The 19,497-nt window shown below is 40.5% G+C and overlaps 1 protein-coding gene across 1 annotated transcript in view; it reads right to left on the bottom strand.

The window, feature by feature from the left end:
* Nucleotides 1-2,223: 2,223 nt before the first annotated feature.
* The window catches only part of ntn3.L (netrin 3 L homeolog), an 85,289-nt gene continuing 68,015 nt past the window's right edge, over nt 2,224-19,497 (bottom strand). Inside the window, exons 6-7 of the mRNA XM_018236481.2 lie at nt 13,584-13,658; nt 2,224-4,504 (exon numbers count right to left, since the gene is read on the bottom strand). Of these exons, the coding sequence (XP_018091970.1) occupies nt 4,176-4,504; nt 13,584-13,658 (404 nt within the window). The 3' untranslated portion in view covers nt 2,224-4,175. The remainder of the gene's footprint in view (nt 4,505-13,583; nt 13,659-19,497) is intronic.

Raw genomic sequence — 19,497 nt, 5'->3', positions numbered from 1 at the left:
GTGGCTGACACGTGGTATGCAGACATGGGGAAAACACTGCCTTGTGGTATGTTATGATGAAATGTCTTTATATCGATTTTCAAATTTTTTGATATTATTTGCTGTGGTGATTTTGCACTAATACATGTCTGATATGAGCTACTCTGCATGTTTCATTGACTATTTGATATGTGCTATTGGACCCTTCCATAGTGCTCACTTATAGATGCCATATATCCAGAGTATAACATTTAAATATGATAATTACATCAGTAAAACTAATCAGAAGTAGGGTCCACATAGTCACCAATGGTCATACGGTCAGCCTGGGAATTCTTCTATGTGTATTAAAACTTGGTTTTCTATTACTTGGCAGCTCTTCTTCTATGCTTTGTAGGACAGTTGCAGTCTACTAAAGGCTCGCAATCTGGCAGAGCCTGAATCTTTCTAACAAAATGGGATTTAGAGAGATCTACATGCTGGATTTTTGCTTCTCTTTTTATGTTGTTTTGTACATTTTCTTTTGCACACGCGTGACCACAGATGCACCTTTGCAACCCAATCCAATGTCTGGGCTTTTATTGAAAGGCTTTTGTTAATTATTTAATGGAAATGCGGTGTGCATGTTACTTCCAGCAGCCATGTTAGGTCATTAGATTTTGGAATAGATTTCCATCTCCTATTTCTCCAGGGTAACGTTAACTTGCAGTCATGGTCAGACTGCACTGCAAGAGTACCAGAGGATCTACCAGCAGGCCCCAGCCAAGCACAATTCACATGAAACCGTGCTTATTTCTGTCATAGTTCTATATGGTACCTTACAATTAGCACTGCCTACAGACCTTGATGTCTGGTTCTCTGGTTGGTCCATGGGGCTATGGGGTTCAGGGTAAAGGCATGCATGCTCATCAAGTAGCCTGAACTCTATGGCAGTAAATCTGGGAAGGGGTCAAACACGACAATGGCATTTGACTATTGTATGTGGGATACATTATAGCAGCCTTTTACTATAATAAAAGTACTTTTTATAGCCAAGTGAATTAAGAGATTCAGTTCCCCTTTGAAATAGGAGGGCACAGCTTGTTGTTTCCTTCCTTCTCTGTAATATGGTTCCGGCTCTTTCATGGGTTAATTAACTACAGGAACATCACTGCCTGAGTTGTCAAAAATATTACTTTAAATTCTGTTTTCCAAAAAGAGTCAAAAATATTCCAGGTCTTATTTCTCTGATTGAATGCAAATATGTAGGTATGTTCTGTGCATACAATAATCTCTATCATCCTCCATTAACATATTTGTATTTTAGAAATAATCAACAGAATTTAAACGAAAGGAAAAATAAGCTGTATCCCGCTTTAAACATGCTGGCACTTTGCATAAACATCTGGAAGGCGGTCGCTGTTGCACTAATTTCCATGATCAATTACAAAATAATATCTGATGCAAATGGGAAGAAATGAACGTTGTGCAGCAAACATATTATTTCAGCTTGTCTTGTGGATCCTTGGCACAAAAGGAAAAACACACAGTTACAAGGTCAGATAGATCTTTTTATTGAATGCATTTCCATGTTGGAAAGGTGTTTACGAGACGGGAGCCTGCTCCATCGCCACAAGGAGAAAGGGAATTAAGGACAGTGTAAACACAAGGGAGTCAATTTATTGACCGAAGGGCTGAGAGTGGGGCAAAGTTGGACAGTCACAGAGGCATGGCTTAGAGTAGCTGTGGGAAACTGGCAGTTTTCTAGATGTTGTTGAAGATGCAATAGCTTTTAGAGGTCATGCTATGCTTGCTCTGCACACATGTGGTGTATTGAATGTGCCTGGGTGCAGGAGAAACCCACTTAGGCACTAAGAAAATGAGGTGACAATCACACGGAAGCAAATCATTTGACATTATACTCAAGTGTAACAGATAAAGAAGCAAGAGCTTGTGTAGGATCTCTCCCCTAAATGTTTGGCTATTTTGCGTAGTTCCATAATGTCAGGTTGAATACTGAACATTAGAAAACATTTTTTTATGGGGTCATTACTTCCAGTGAAAATTAATTGTTTTATTTACAAAATAAAAAAAGATATATATGAAATAAGTCAAACCTCTGTATCTAATGCCTCCAACTCTGGGAGCTGCTTGTTGAAGTTAAGAAAAAGCTTGAGAGCGTAGGCTGCTCAGTTCTGCCTTACACTGGCCACCCCTGTAGAGCCAAATGAAGCAATAATAATAATAATACAAAATTCCAGTGCCTGAAAATTAAAAAGGGAGAGGTTTTAATGAGAAACAATTTTAACATGATTTATCTATTGAGAATACAGCACAATATGGATTCATTGCCAGCATCTTTCCTGGCAGCTCCCAAAACTTTGGGATTAATGAAAAGAAGACACATTATGCAAGGCTTTTAAACGGCTGTGCCCTCTTTAAACTTTCATGGAGAATTAAAGGGTCCAGTATCTATCTGCAGTTAAACTACAAAAGTCCTGACTGTTCTGTTTAATAACAATGGCATTTTGGCATCACTGACTCTGCTAAGAACAGCCCTGATAGCATACACCGAGATGAGATGAAAGAGATACACAGGTCTTGACTCAGGCCACCGGTGGAACCTGGATACTCCTGTCCAACGCTGGTCTCTCAAAAGAACTATACAATCAGAACATCCTGTAATTAGGGGGAACAAACTCCACAAAATGAGGGGCTCCATTAAAAAACTGCTCTACACCCCCCCCCCACCCAATCCTAAATGCTTTAGTTGTTGCCCCATATGTGTATGTCATATATTTTGATTTAGGAGGTGAAGTCTCAGAGCTCAAAAGAAGGGCTCCAGGTGATTTGAGGGTGTGTTGGGTTTAACTGGGCATGGTGGGGAGGAGCAGGTATATGGACTAAATTGTTCCTCTTTTTAGAATTCAAATGCTGGGTGGTATGAGCCAGTTTCCCATGGGACCTAGAGATGGTACTGGTGCCTTATTGAGCAACCATCACCCCATTCTGGACTTGTGTGTTTATTTCAGGGAAAGAAGCAACAGTGACTGAAGAGGCCATAAGTATAGATATTTTACAAACCAGACATACAGCCCTTCCATGTTCCAAGGCTACTTTTAAAAGTACAAAAAATACTACACAAACCACAATAATGTTATTCTCTTCTTCAGAGGCCTAAACTTGTGCTACAGAGCACCGCCGCCGAGGATAGTCTTTACTGAAGCAGGTAAAACACAAGGAAAAGTACATTCTCACACTATTTTGCATATCTGAACAAATTTACACAGTTCCCCCCCCCCATGGTCCTTTTATTCATAACTTCAGGGAAAGCGTCACCAAATGCTGTGTTCTTTGGCAGAGATTTCAATTACTATACTGTACTCTGCAGGTCTTCATAACTAGGGAAAACAAGGCATATCGATGGGCTGTAGGGTCAACACAACCCAACATAACATTCTAATCGGACACCTGTTACAGTCTGTTTGTCATCACATAAAGTTCAAGAACAGAATATTTTGGGCATTCGGGATGCACTTTTAAGATGGAATAAAACAGGAACAGCTTTTGTTCTGGGCTCATCCAAAAATGGCTCCAGGTAAAGAGAACGTTAATAGCCTTACGTGTAAAGCTATGTCATATTATTTTCTTTTTTGCTAGGAATCTGCCAGTACAGTCATGTAAATATTGCCCTTTAAGGCAGAATAGAGTTCTGAAGGAGATCTTCTGGCAAAAATCATTGTCTGAGAGAACATGGCTAAAGTTTGGCTCTTCCCGTTATCCTCTGTTTACATTTCATGTAAAAATTTCCAACAAATGTTTATCAGGAGAGCTGCAGGCGGCCAAGTCTTGCAAATTCCTGTTATCAATGCCTAAGAATATAGCACTCTGGCCTTGGTGACTCCAGAAAAACAGAATTCCGACCCAAGAAATGTTTGAGCTGTTAATGCACGCTACAGGAGCTGTCCTCGTAGGCATGCAATGTCTGGAGTGGTTCTGAGATAGGTGGGAAGTAAGTACTGCAATAATCTCACTCTACCTTCATAATCCTTCGAGAAGAAGCCTCATTCCACATGTGTGGACCTCGTCTGGGCTGCAGTCTCAGCACCACTATTATTACAACACCTCTAAAATTGGGTGGTATAAGAATGTCCACAATCTCAAGAGCAATAACTTTTATATACAGGGTTCCGAATACCTTTAACATCAGACTTTTTTTAGGGTTTGAGACATTTGCCCTTCTTTTCTCTGCGTTGAAGTTTCCTAAGACGTCGGGTCCAAGCATCCCTCCACTGGATAACCATGCTGTTCTTGTCGGCTGTGAGTCCTGGTCTCTCGCCAGGCCCTTCGCTGCTGCCCATCACAAGGTATCTGCGGCTCAGCATGATTTTGGGACACTTACAGGACAGGTCCTTTATGTGAATCCATAGGAAGTTGTCCCCGCGTTTTATTCTGTCATCTCGGCACTTGTAGACAGACAATATGTTGACCGCGAACTTCGCCCATGAACCAATCATCTCCATCTCCAACACATTTATCTGGACCACTGCAGGAAAAGAGAAAGTTCATGAAATAAGAGATGTCATTTGCAGCATGTCTCCACCTACATTTACTCAAGTTTTCTGATTTTGTAAGGCAAAAACAAAGGTACATTATTATCATGCTATCGCAAGGTCTTTTCTGCAGAGGGCTATTGGCTGCCTGTTATCCCAACTCATCCTGTATATTAGCAAACATATGAAAGAGACATAACCTATTAATGGGGCCTTGTTTTCAAGCCTGTTGGTGTAGTTTATGCTAAAGAGAAAGTTGAGTTTATCTGTATATCTGTATGTTTACTTGTATCAGGGAACAACCTTGACTGATCTTAAAGGGGTGGTTAACTTTTAGTATGTTATAGAATGGCCAATTCCAACCAACTTTTCAATTGGTCTTTATTTTTATTTTTTTATAGTTTCTGAATTATTTGCTGCCTTCTTCTAAGTCTTTCCAGCTTTCAGATGGGGCCACTGACCCCATCTAAAAACAAATGCTTGTTATTGCTACTTTTATTACTCATCTTTCTATTCAGACCCTCTCCTATTCATATTCCAGTCTCTTATTCAGATCAATGCATGGTTGCTAGGGTAGTTTGGACCCTAGCAACCAGATTGCCGAAATTGCAAACTGGAGAGCTGCTCGATAAAAAACAAAATAACTCAAAAAAACACAAATAATACAAATTGAAAAACAATTGCAAATTGTCTCAGAATGTCCCTCGTTACATCATACTAAAATTTCAGAGGTGAACAACACCATTCTCTGGCTGATTCTGTACGGTACTTGACACATAGGGCCAAACGATGGACTCCATATGAGAGGCTATACCAGGGGTCCCCAACCTATTTTATCCGTGAGCCACATTCAACTGTAAAAAGAGTTGGGGAGCAACACTAGCATGAAAAAGCCAAATAAGGGCTGTGATTGGCTATTTGGTAGCCCCTATGTGGACTGGCAGCCTAAAAGAGGCTCTACTTTGCACTATACTTAGTTTTTATGCAATTTAAACTTGTTTCCAAGCCTGGAATTCAAAAATAAGCACCGGCTTTGAGGACACTGAGAGCAACATCCAAGAGGTTGGAGAGCAACATCCAAGAGGTTGGAGAGCAACATGTTGCTCACAAGCTACTGGTTGGGGATCACTGGGCTATACTTTTGTGTTGCTCTGTTCATTCATGCCGACAGCCTGAACGAGGTCTGGACTGGGATTTAAACTAGGCCCTGGTATTGCTAGTACACAGAGGCCTACAGGCCGAATAAATAGACTTTCTATTAAATTTTACAGCAGCTCTAATCTCACGTGCCAAAATGGCCTGAACTTTTGTCGTATGGGGCCTGCGATTTCTGATGGCGGCCTTGTTTGGAGTAGCTGCTGGTGGCTGATCTTCACTTCTTCATGCACTGGCCATCATGGTGCATCAGCAGATGACATTTTCAAACCTGCCTGCTGGATTTACACAGTGGGCATACCTAGGCCCTCTGCTGCTCATTATCCCCCTCCCCTTTATTTGTGCGAATGCACAAATTTTCATCATCAGCTCTACTCCTGACCCAGTGCTCCACTTAAAAAATCTCCTTCTATGTCCTATGTCCCCAGTGCTTCATAACCAATGCAGGTGCAGCTGGCCTACATGCTGCCCTAAAATCCTGCTGCCCTAGGCTCTGGCTTTTTGTGGTCTTTCAACAAATCCAGGCCTGTGCCTGACCGATGAACTGCTATCCATGGAAAGTAGATATTGGTCGGGATCATGTGGCCAACACACGTACTGATTATTAATTTGCCTTCTGAAGCTGTTGCTTGCTACCGGTAAGAGTTACATGCATATTCATTGGTATACATGTATTTAGCAAAGGTAATATCTACAGTATATGATGCAGCTTATTATTCAGAGTCCTGAAATGACATCAATAAAAGGGCATTGACCTTACCTAAACCTTCCCCCGTTACATAAGCAAAATGAAAATCATCCCTAGTGCGTCTAGACTAAAACTCCCAGCTTTAACATTTGCAAATATTTTGGAGTATGCTGGGAGTTTTACTTGTTTAACATTCCAATTGGCAACACACATTTTTCCTTGGCCCTAGGTACATATTAGAGTAAATAATCTTCTCTCCATTGGTTGCTGCCCACGGCATCTCTTGATTTGGCTACCGGACGTAGAAGCGAGTGAGGTTGTGGTATGAGACTGCTACCTCCCACTTCTATTTATCAGCAGGGGTTTTTTGTCTGGCTGACAGGGACAGCTTGGGGAGGCCTGTTGGAGCCCCTCTCGCCTCACAGACCATAACGCCCCCTCTATTCTCCACATGCCAAGATCCCCTGCAATACATCACTGAGTTGCTTCCCCTCTGTGCTCAGGATGAATGGTCACCGTGTCACACTGATTAGAGGCCATCAGTCTCTGTCCAATGGCAGCACAGCCAGGTGATTATTAGCATTTCATTAGCATATTGTTCCCTCCCACAGATATTCGATTTTTTTTTTTCTTTTTAGAAGGCAATATCCTTTTTAACATTCTTGGCAGAGAGAGAAAAGGAGAGGAATGAAAAGCGAGAGGGAAGAGAGAGAGAGATACTGTCCCACAAGTAAATAGGCAGGAGACTTTTCTCTCAGGACGGAATCCTTTTATAAGCCAGAGTCATCTCCCCTCTTGGAGCCTCTTCCAACATCTGAGTTGATGGAGGGTCTATTATGTGGCAGTCAATGGCACAGCGTTGGAAAGGGCATGCATAGTCCACATTATGCTGTGATCTCTGTGCACACGCGGTGATTGCTGATATGGTGTGACTTTGGCTGTTCTACATGCTGATGCTATTCACTCAAACTCACTGACACCTGTGTCCCTAAAGCTTTGTGAGGCCACAGCCTGCCATGTAGTTTAAGTGGTATATAAACCTTCTATTTATGTCACCTTTAAATCAGGCAGCACTCTGACATCCAATGCTTGTTAGTGAGTTAGGAACACTATCCACTGATAGGAGAACTAAAGCCTAACTAAAGACGTAGCTAGAATCGCTGTACATTGTTTTGTGCTTCTGTACCAGCCCAAGGCAACCACAGCCCTTTAGCAGGGAAGATATGTGCCTCCAAAGATGGCTCAGTAGCTCCAAACTCAGCCTGAAGGCCTGTTAGGGTGAAATTGGAGAGAATGACCATTTGCCCTCATAGATACATCTGAATGCCAAGCTTGAATGTCAGTTAGAGTAAGATTTGGGCTGAATATGTATTTGCTGCCCTAGATGTGTGGAGGTGTGGAGGCCTCACAACAAGGGCCCCCTCACCCAACATGCCACGCCACATAGGTTTTATCATCTTCCTCATCTTGCGCCCATGATCGTGAAAGAGGGAGCAGCTGGGGGAACGTCCACAGTGACATGGGGAGCAGGACTGGGTTGGCAGGACCTGGGCCCACTGGGTTTTTTCCTGGTGTCCTGCCGACCCTGTCTGACCCTGAATGGGGGCCCAAACCAGCGCTGCACATTATGCTTGCGCTCTAAAAATACATGTTAAAGTAATACTGACACTAAAATTTGAAAATTTTTCAAAATATGAATCTGCATTAAAAGTTACCTATAGGCCGGGGGCGCATGCTTGCAGATCCAAGATGGCTGCCATTTAGGATAGCTCCGCACCAGCCGTGCAGTTAGCAGCTACCGGAAGCCAATATCGGCACCTAAGTTACTTGCAGATCGTCACCACTGTAAGGGGAACCCTCTCGCAAGCTGTATGGCAAGCCAGCGGAATCGGGCAACATGTAGAAGGCGAGGAAAAACCCTTTCTCCCCCACCGTCCCAGACACGCCCAGTCTCCGACTTTCTGGAGATCTGCGACACCACCGATATTAAGCCCGATGGCGTCGCCGAGCAGCATATTTGGCAGTCAGGCCTCAACCTCCTCAGAGCAGGGCAATGCTCCACCATCTTCAGATGAGGTACTTTTGGGGAAATTTAAAATTTTGCTACAACAGCTACGGCTAATAAAATCACAGCTGACCTTGCTAAACAGATAGCAGATGTGGACCAAAGGGTGAATGATACAGAGGCTAAAATTGACGATATTATTACGGTGATAGATTCCCACGAACAGGATATAATTTCCTTGCAGGCCCAGATGAAGGAATCACACGACCGAATTGAAGATGCGGACAATAGATCCTGCCGCAATAATCTACGAATTCGAGGATTACCCGAATCTATTGTGGATTTATAACAATCGATTACGGATCTGCTACAAGAACTCCTTCCGGATCTACCTGCAATAAGATTGGAAATGGATCGGGGCCATCGTGCCTTTAGGCCTAGACGACCAGACGATCCACCAAGAGATATAATTTTGCGATTACACTATCACCAAACACAAGTAGCAATTTTGGCAGCGGCAAGGAAGGCTAATAACTTGTGTTCCGCACATATCCTTATCAGATATATACGGATCTCTCCCCAGCTACCTTGCAGAAAAGGAGGAATTTGGCACCCATCACCATAGTACTTCAACTACGCAAGATACCCTACAGATGGTTATTTCCATTCCGGTTGGCATTTACTTATAATAACAGGCAGGACAACGCAACTTCTCCAGAAGAAGGACTAGCGATATTGGTGAAATTGGGCTTTTCTGACGCACCAGTGGGAGAGGTTTTGCCTTCAAGTGGTTCCCAACGAAAGGTACTCCCAATTTGGGAAAAGTTGAAATCCCATTCTCAGAGATCGCGTTCTTCCATTACCTGAGCTCTTAAGCTATTCAATAGAGAAATCTCTAAAAAGCTGGAAATGTTAATTTGGGAAACTCCTACGACCCATTTTGTCAGATGGCTTTTTTCCTTTCTACTTCAGGAGCCATCAGTTTTCTCTTCTATTTTCTTTTTTTCTCAAATCTATGATATTAAAATTAGATATTTGTAAAGCGTTAAACTGGAATTATCTGTATTAGACTTTGGGTAAGTGGGGCTTCAGCAGAGGGTTTTTACAATGGATCCATTCGCTTTACCTTAATCCAACTGCAATGGTTAGTATGTTAGGTTTCTCCTCCCACACTTTCTCAATCCATAGGGGCACCAGACAAGGGTGTCCATTATCCCCTATTCTTTTTAATTTAGCAATCGAACCACTAGCATTGGCAATTCAAACTAATTCTGATATTTTTGGGATAGCAGCATCCGGAACCCCATCATTAGGTGAGCCTTTTCGCAGATGATTTAACCCTTATTCTCTCTAAACCCTTAACATCTCTCCCTAATCTGTATAGATTGATGGACATATTTGGAACCTTGTTTTTTTTGGGAAGCTCATAAAATGGTTTTCATACAACAAGGCTCTAAAGCCATAAAGGCCAGAGTAGCAGCCATTACTTCCTTGACTCAGAAACTGAACAGTTTGGTGGAAGTGCAGAATGAATCCCCAGAATTAGATTACTCTACACAGATTTCTCAGCTACAAAGGGAATTAGACCTTCTTTTAACAACAAATGCAGAGAAAAAGTTGAGATGGGCTAAACATAAACTTTACTGTAACTTAGATAAACCGGGAAGAATGTTGGCTCGGAAACTAAATGAAAGATGTAAACCGCCCACCATCCATAGGATTAGGACATCTCAAGGCTCCTTGTCAGGAAACCCTAATAAAATAGCAAAACAATTTGCCCAGTTTTATGAAAATCTTTATGCAGCACCGGTACCAGTATTGATACTTTTTTTTTTACTATTTATTCTCCCAGAATTGTCAGATGAACAGGCCCAATTTATAGATCAGGATATTTCTCTAGAGGAAGTTTCTCTAGCAATAAAAACGTTAGAATCATGTAAAGCTCCAGGCCTGGATGGCTTACAAAATTTATATTATAAGAAGTTTGCTGAGCAATTAGGTCCCCATTTAACCTCTGTGTTAAACGCACTGAAAGATGGAGGGAAATTGCACTCTGAAACGCTCAAAGCAAAAATTTCAGCAATTTCCAAACCCAACACTGACCTATCTGAATGTAAGAATTACCGACCTATATCAGTGTAAAATACAGATATTAAATTTTGGGGAAAATCCTTGGCCAAAGAATTAATTCCTTTTTCCCTCAAATAATAGATCAGGTCGGGTTTGTTCCCGGACGCCAAGCCTCAGATGCAATTAGGCGACTTATGTTATTAATGCAACGTGCTAAAAATTCTAAACTTAAATCTATGATATTGAAATTAGATATTTGTAAAGCGTTTGATTCCTTAAACTGGAATTATCTGTATTACACTTTGGGTAAGTGGGGCTTCGGCAGAGGGTTTTTACAATGGATCCATTCGCTTTACCTTAATCCAACTGCAATAGTTAGTATGTTAGGTTTCTCCTCCCACACTTTCTCAATCCATAGGGGCACCAGACAAGGGTGTCCATTATCCCCTATTCTTTTTAATTTAGCAATCAAACCAATAGCATTGGCAATTCAAACTAATTCTGATATTTTTGGGATAGCAGCATCCGGAACCCCATCATTAGGTGAGCCTTTTCGCAGATGATTTAACCCTTATTCTCTCTAAACCCTTAACATCTCTCCCTAATCTGTATAGATTGATGGACATATTTGGAACCTTGTCTGGGTTTAAGATTAATCATAATAAGACAGAAGCTTTTAACCTATCCCTTTCTCATCAAGAGGTTAAATTATTACAGTTAAGCTTCAAATTTGTATGGCAAAACTTACTAATTCGCATGTATAAGTTTAATTACTTACCAATGTTTAAAACTTTGGGGTCACTGTTGGAGAAATTGGCGTATCACCATTTATCTTGGATAGGATGCATTAATTCTATAAAGATGTCTATACTCCCTAAACTATTATATTTATTCCGAACTCTCCCTGTCCCAATTCCATTATCAGACCTAGTCAGGTTCAGTTCTAAGCTTGTGTGATTGGTTTGGGCAGGGAAATTTTCACGAATTAAAAAAACGAATTTTGATGTTGCTTAAGGATAAAGGGGGTCTAGGTTTTCCAAATTTTTCATTGTATTATAAGGCTGCCCAATTAGCTCAAATATTAACATTACATACAATTATAGTTAGCCCCCATTGGGTCCAGTTAGAAGCCCTTTTTTGTATGCCCTATTCTCCTTCAGCTTGTGTTTATTACATACACTTAAAATTTGGGATAGTGTTAGAAATCGGTTTCAGTTACAATCTCCATTAACACCAGCAGCTCCATTGCTAGGTAACCCACTCTTCCCACCGGGCCTCCAACATAAACCTTTTCAATGGTGGCAAGATCAGAATATTTTAACTCTTGGTCAGTTATTTTCTATACTGGGGCCTTATACTCCTCAGAGCTTTACGGAGAAATTTGGAGTGCCACAGTCTGAAAGATTTAGAGTAAATCAAGTGCTACACTATGCTCAATCTTTATGGAGATCCTCAGGGGTAGTGACTAGTTCCCAGACTTTTTTTGAACACTGGTGTAGTAAGGCTCCCAAAGCACGAAAGTTAATATCAACTTTATATAATAGTTTTCATGATCTAAAGGACGACCAACAAGTCTCGTACACTCAAATATGGCAAGAGGACATAGGCTGTCAAATGAATATAGAGGAATGGGAAGTAATTTGGTCTAATATAAAGAAATCCTCTAGAAATGTCTCACTTCTAGAAACAAATTATAAGGTTCTGCTTCGTTGGTACCTGGTTCCCGCACGAATAGCACAATTCATACCTTCAGCTGATAATCGATGTTTTAAAGGTTTTTACCATAACCAACTTTGTATCATATCTGGTGGCAATGTCCTCTTGCCCAAAGATTTTGTATAAGAATATATAATATGATTTATTCAATTTTCCCATTCCAAAGCACCCTAGTACAGCTCTATTAAGTAAAAAACCTGATGCACTAACATCGAACCAATTTCAATTATTACTTTTAATAATGACAGCTGCAAAACAAACAATCGCAAAAGCTTGGAAAACAAAACATGTTTCTATTGAGGCCACCAAAGGTAAAACCGATTGGATTATGGTCCAGGAGAAAATGTCCAGTATATTATTTGACTCTTATCAAAAATACCTCCTGGTTTGGACTCCTTTGATCGTATATAGATTTGGTACAAACTATCCAATTACTTTTTTAAGCATTTAAACCATTGCCACTCTTTTATGCCACTTGTAACATTTTAAATAGGATTTTCTAGACTTGTCTAGAAAGATTAGCATAAAGATTGAGCATAGTGTAGCACTTGATTTACTAGACTTGTCTGCTAGTTAAATGGTTAAATTTGTATTATCAGTATTACACTTTGTGTGAATTGACAGTGGAAGATAATAGTTTAGCTACGAGCTATGTGTTAAAATTATGTTTATTTTGATGTAACTGTATTAAAGAGACAATATGGTGTATTATATGTTTCAATCTGTAAAGACTCTTATTGTATGCTACTGTAAACTATTTTTTTTGTGTGCAAAACTCAATAAAAATATTGGAATATAAAAGTTACCTATAGGCCATGCTGATAATAACTGGCTGGAAACTAAAATCAGATGCCAAGTGAAACCCAGGGAAGACAAATAGTCTGACAATCCCATGAGTTATAACCTGACCCGAGCAACACAAGCCCTGTCTAAAGGCGGACTTTATTAAGGAAATTGTTCAGTATAATAATAAAAATTAGGTAAATAGATGTGTAACATAATAACTACAACACTACTTCCTGCTTTGCAAAACTCTTGCTTTTCACTGATTGGTTACCAGGCAGTAGCCAATCAGTGACTTGAGGGGGCACATAGGCCATAGCTATTGGCTTTTGAATCTGAGCTGAATGCTGAGGATCAATTGCAAACTCACTTAACAATTATGTTCCATGTGGCCCCCCTTCAATTCGCTGACTAACTCAGAGTTAGAGAGTTAAAAAGAAGGAAGTAGTGTTCTGTTCTGTTATGTAAGACATCCATTTACTTCAGTCCTTCTAGCTTACATGTTTGGCTAAGCAACTATATTAGAAACATTTTTTATTTTGCACAGCCTATCTATTTATCCATTTTTTATTCTTAAGCTAAACTGTTCCTTTAAGGACTGAAAAAAATTGACAAGCACTCAAGTCACCCGCTGAAGCACAAATAAAATTCTTACCAAAATCTTTCTTGCAGTATTTCTTCAGGTTGATCTTGTAGTTTCCCTTGGGAGGCTTGCAGTACTGCTCACAATCTAACAAAGAACAAATACATCAGTGACCATCAAAGTATGAAGCCTTCAAAACTCCGGTTACATACATTTGGGCTTTCAATTCTGTGAATATTATATTATTATAATTAACATTTATTTATATAGCGCCAGCATATTTATTTATTCTGTTTATTCACCCACAAGTGCTTTACTCCTCCTCTCCCTACATTGCAGAGCCTATAGTGCATGGACCGCAACTGCACTTCCAGATGTACATGTGCCATTACGTGTGCTCTGCTGTTCTTTTAATTAATACAAAATAACGGCAAGTTTAATTTAGCAGCTGAAATGGAAAATGATTTGTTTTTTCCACTTACTGCTTCTCTCTGTAATCTGTGCTAATTGCAATGAAACATAACGAGGGCTGTATCGTTTGCACCACAGTCATGTCTGCTTAACAGGGGAAATTGCAATTGAGTGGATCACTATACAGGAGAGGGAAGTTGGGGGTGTATCTGAGAGGGAGAGTCTGACAAAATATCTTCCTCTTCTCCCATACTGACATGGGAAGGTCCAGGTAGGGAATATACATTATACAATGTAATTTTTACTTAATGAAAGAAGAATGCAATTCTAAAAAAGTTGCCAATATAAATTAAATTCCAATTGCCTCAAGTGGGAGCCTTGGAGCTGCTGCCAGGTTTAGGGTGGTGTTAGCCAGTGGTGTAACTTGACAGAGCCTCTCCCCAAAACTTTGTGGGGTTCATCATGCAAGCTCAGCTGCCAGCAGTCTTTGTCCAGGAATGGAGTACCCTACATGTATGGTAGTTAAGCCACTGGTGCTAGTTTCCATAGCGTGACTTGATTCGCATTTGTGTTAACTTCTGGTCTGTTATAGAATAGTCGATTTTTTTTTAGCAACTTTTCAATTGGTCTTCATTTATTTATTTTTTTTATATACAGTCATATGAGAAAGTTTTGGAACCCCTCTCAGCCTGCATAATAATTTACTCCAATTTCAACAAAAAAGATAACAGTGGTATGTCTTTCATTTCCCAGGAACATCTGAGTACTGGGTGTTTTCTGTACATAGATTTTTAGTGAAGCAGTATTCCGTTGTATGAAATTAAATCAAATTTGAAAAACTGGCTGTGCAAAAATGTGGGTACCCTTGTAATGCATGTAACTGCTCAATACGGATTACTGGCAACACCAAATTGGTTGGATTAGCTCATTAAGCCTTAAACTTCATAGGCAGGTGTGTCCAATCATGAGAAAAGGTATTTAAGGTGGCCAATTGCAAGTTGTGCTTCTGTTTGACTCTCCTCTGAAGAGTGACAGCATGGGATCCTCAAAGCAACTGGCAAAAGATCTGAAAACAATGATTGTTCAGTTTCACGGTTTAGGGGAAAGCTACAAAAAGCTACAGGCACAGTTGCTGTAAAACCCAGCCATCAAATTTAACTGAACTGGAGAGATTTTGTATGAATGAATAGTCAAAAATACCGTCATCCAGAATCCAGACAGTTTTTGAGCGGTGCCCTTTGTTTCTTTTATGGTAGTTAAGTCACTGGTGCTATCTTCCATAGCTTTACTTGGATCGCATTTAAGTTAGGAGGCTATAGGAGGTGTCTAGAGGCTGTTACATTTGCAAAAGGAGGCTGAACTAAGTATTGATGTAATATCTCTGTTGGGGTACCCAAATTTATTCACCTGTCTAATTTTGTTATGATGCATATTTTCTGTTAATCCAATAAACTTTATATCACTGCTGAAATACTACTGTTTCCATAAGGCATGTTATATATTAAAAGGAAGTTGCTACTTTGAAAGCTCAGCCAATGATAAACAAAACTCCAAAGAATTAAGAGGGGTTCCCAAACTTTTTCATATGACTGTATATTTTTAAATAATTTGCCTTCTTCTGACTCGCTCCAGCTTTCAAACCCCATCTTAACAAAAACAAATGCTCTGTAAGACTACAAATTTATTGTTAATGCTACTCTTTCTATTCAGGCCTCTCTTATTCAAATCAGTGCAAATTTGGACCTAAGCATCCAGATTGAAATTGGAGAGCTGCTGAATAAAAAGCTAAATAACTCAAAAACCACGAATAATAAAAAATGGAAACCAATTGCAAATTGTCTCAGAATATCACCCTCTACTTTATACTGAAGGTTAATTTAAAGGTGAACCACCCCTTTACTCCCGCAATGATATAAATTCGACATCATTGACAGGTAGGGTTGCCACCTGGCTGGTATATTACCGGCCTGGCCAGTAAAAATGATGGTTGATCCCATGGTGATAAATTGTCATGAAACAAGGTTAATTGGGGAAATGATGTTACTTCAACTTTATGGTTACAGTGATTTGTATTGTAGTGAGTTGGTTCATCTGTCGCTTAGTCGCAGGCATCTTTAAGGGCAGTGGCACATGTGGAGGTGCTGGACATTGTTTCTGTAGAAGGCCAAACACCCACACTCAAGCATTGCCTTTTATTGGCTGGTATCACCTGAAAACAGGGTTTGGCAGGCAGAATGTCTAGAACGTCCCTATCTGTCACGGATAGGGTTGCCACCTGGCCGGTATTTTACTGGCCTGACCGGTAAAAATGATGGCTGATTCCAATGTTATTAATAGGGAAAAAAGATAAATATATAGGAAGGCCGGTATTTTTTTCCAGAAAAGGTGGCAACCCTATTGACAGGTAAAGGGTTAAAACCTCTTTCATTTTCCCTGGTCCCCCCCCACCCCCTGCTATACTACCTTTCCTGTGTTTGCACGGCTAGTTACCAGCTCTCACTCCATTTGCTATTTCTCCACGATATGAAAATAATATTCCATTTATTTGCTGTCTCCACGCTAGCTATAATAAATGATGCACTGCCATAATGAATACCCAGTGGCACAGGGTCCCTGGAAATTTTCTGTAATGCTGGCAGTTATGCATGGAGCGACTGTATACATTAAGGCTAGATACCTGGAATTAGGCCGCTAGGCAGAATGATCGATTTTATGCTTTTGACATCTCATATACATTTTTGGCTAAGCAGAAGGGGGGGTTTTATAGCTGGTCCCATTTCACAGTCTGTATACCAGGGTGTGAAGTGCACTGGGAGCAGGAAGCTAAAAGGATGTTCTCCCCCAGCGGCTTCTGGCCACCAGCCAGGGTGAAAAGGCCATCTGTTCTGGGGTGGATGGTGCTAAACGTGCCAGGGACCCATGCCAGGGTGACACTGGAAATCCTGTCACATGCCAAGTGAGCGCTGGGCACAGACAGGTAAATCCCGAGGCCCCAGTTCCCTGCTTTGTAAGAAGTTGTGGCTGGATCCCTTAGTATAATGCTGATTAGAATGACCTTACTGTGCGACACAACAGGTTTTAACAGCTGCACTGCTGGAGCATCACTCACTCTCAGGGTATCACTCACTTTCAGTGCTCTGGCTCTTTATTACTGGCATACCTCCCAACATTTTGGAAATAAAAAGAGGGACAAAAAAAGTTGCCGCGCATAGCGTGGTGAAAATTGTTTGACCACACCCATTTTTGTGACCCATTTTTGTGGCCACACCCCCTAATTACATGTTCATTTTACAAAATTTGGCTGTTCTGGGCTCTCTGCCAAAAGCCAATTAAGTTAGAAACTTTGTTTCTTTTTCTGGCTGTTCAGTGCATAGAAAAATGGGACTTTCCAGTATAAATGAGGGACTGAAAGTTTATCTGTCAAAAGAGGGACTGTCCCTCTAAAAACGGGACAGTTGGGAGGTATGTACTGGCCATGCACAGTACTGTAACATTGTGCTAATCTAAGCATGGCACAATAAAGGTATGGGACCTGGGGTTTTCCAGATAATGGATCTTTCTGTAATTTGGATCTTCACACCATGGGGCAAATTCACTAAGCGCCGAAGCGCGCTAGCGTGAATTCGCCAGCGTTGGGCATTTTCGTTACTTAACCGATTCACTAACGGATGCTGGCGTAACTTCGCTTGTGTTACTTCGCACCCTTACACCTGGCGAATTTGCGCAAGGGATGTAACTACGCAAATTCACTAATGCGCGCATTGTTCTGAACGCTACCTTTTACGCCAGACTTCCTTCTCCACCTCAGACCAGGCGAAGCGCAATAGAGTAGCTAGGGATTGCTTCAAAAAAAGTTAAAATTTTTTCTAAGTCCCCAAAAACGCTGGCATTTTTTCTTTATTATGGGTGATAGGCTGAAAAAGATCGAAAAATTTATTGGAGCTACCCTCCTTCCCACCTACATTTCCTAACTCATGGCAACTTAACTATACAGTGGGCACGTGTAGGGTAAAATAAAAATTTTATTTGCTGTTTTGAAGGTTTCCCAGGCTTGTGTAGTGCTGCTACATATACCTCCATTGTAACTTGAATTTGGCGCCGTATGCAAATTAACCATCGATATCGTAACTTCGCGTTGCTTGGCGAATTAACGCTAGCGCAACTTCGCAACCTTACGCTACCCCTGAGCGCAACTTCGGATTTTAGTGAATTTGCGTAGCGCTGGCGAAAATACGCCTGGCAAAGTGCGGCGAAGCGGATGCCAGCGCAACTACGATTCTTAGTGAATGTCCCACCTTAAGTCTACTAGAAAACCATGTAAACATTAAATAAACCCAATAGGCTGGTTTTGCTTCCAATAAGGATTAATCATATCTTAGTTTAGATCAAGTACAAGGTACTGTTTTATTGTTACAGAGAAAAAGAAAAGCATTAAAAACATTATTTGATTATAATGAGGGAGTCCAAAGTCATTGCTATATTCCGGTTTGCCTAATTGTCTCTGTACACTATTGCAGTACCAATATGGGATCCATTATCCGGAAACCTGTTATCCAGAAAGCTCAGAATTACGCAATGGCCATCTCACATAGTCTCCATTTTATCCAAATAATCAAAATTTCGAAAAATGATTTCCTTTTTCTCTGTAATAACAAAACAGTCGCTTGTACTTGATCCCAACTAAGATATAATTAATCCTTATTGGAATTAAAACCAGCCTATTGGGTTTATTTCATGTTTACATGATTTTCTAGTTGACTTAAGGTATGAAGATCCAAATTACAGAAAGTTCCATTGTCCGAAAAACCCCAGGTCCCGAGCATTCTGGATAAAAGGTCCCATACCTGTATTGGGGGTGTTTAGACCATGGTATCGGTGCTTTGTGCCTTTAATAAGCTTGTTTTAAGTTATGTAGTTTGTCACACCGATAATTTTTTATTTTTGCCTTTGTTTTGCCCCTGAAAGCAAATCTCCGCTACTGTTAACGTAAACTGATCTTGTGCTTACCGTACTTGTGTTTTTATTCACGAGTAGTTACCATTGTAATCACACACAGTTAACAGCCCGTGTAAGCCATTCCTTATGGTGTATGTATGCATATTCCCCCAGATGCACCTATGGACAATGCTCCTATGCACAAGTGATTCATATACAGGTATGGGACCTGTTATCTAGAATGCTTGGAACCTGTCATTTTCCGATAACTGAACTTTCCGTAATTTGGATCTTCATACCTTAAGTCTACTAGAAATTCATATAAACATTTAATAAACCCAATAGGCTGGTTTTGCTTCAAATAAGGATTAATTATATCTTAGTTGGGATCAAGTATAAGCTACTGTTTTATTATTACAGAGAAAAATTAAATAATTTTTAAAGAAGGGGATGCAAGTTTCAGGGTCTGCTGTATAGGGGTTCATCCTCCACAGCTGGCTGCTTCAAAATTTGCTGCCCAATCACTTGTTTGCTGTGGCATGGGGGCTGGAGGGCCTGTGAATTTGCCCACCAAAGATTTTGTGCCACTGGATGTTGCTATTAGTTGTTTGAGACTGCTGCTCTATTAAAAATGTATTTA

Source organism: Xenopus laevis, chromosome 9_10L (genome assembly GCF_017654675.1).
Source record: "Xenopus laevis strain J_2021 chromosome 9_10L, Xenopus_laevis_v10.1, whole genome shotgun sequence".
Taxonomy (NCBI): Eukaryota; Metazoa; Chordata; class Amphibia; order Anura; family Pipidae; genus Xenopus; species Xenopus laevis.
Note: the sequence above shows the minus strand (reverse complement) of the source record. Positions and strands in the feature narration are given on the sequence as shown.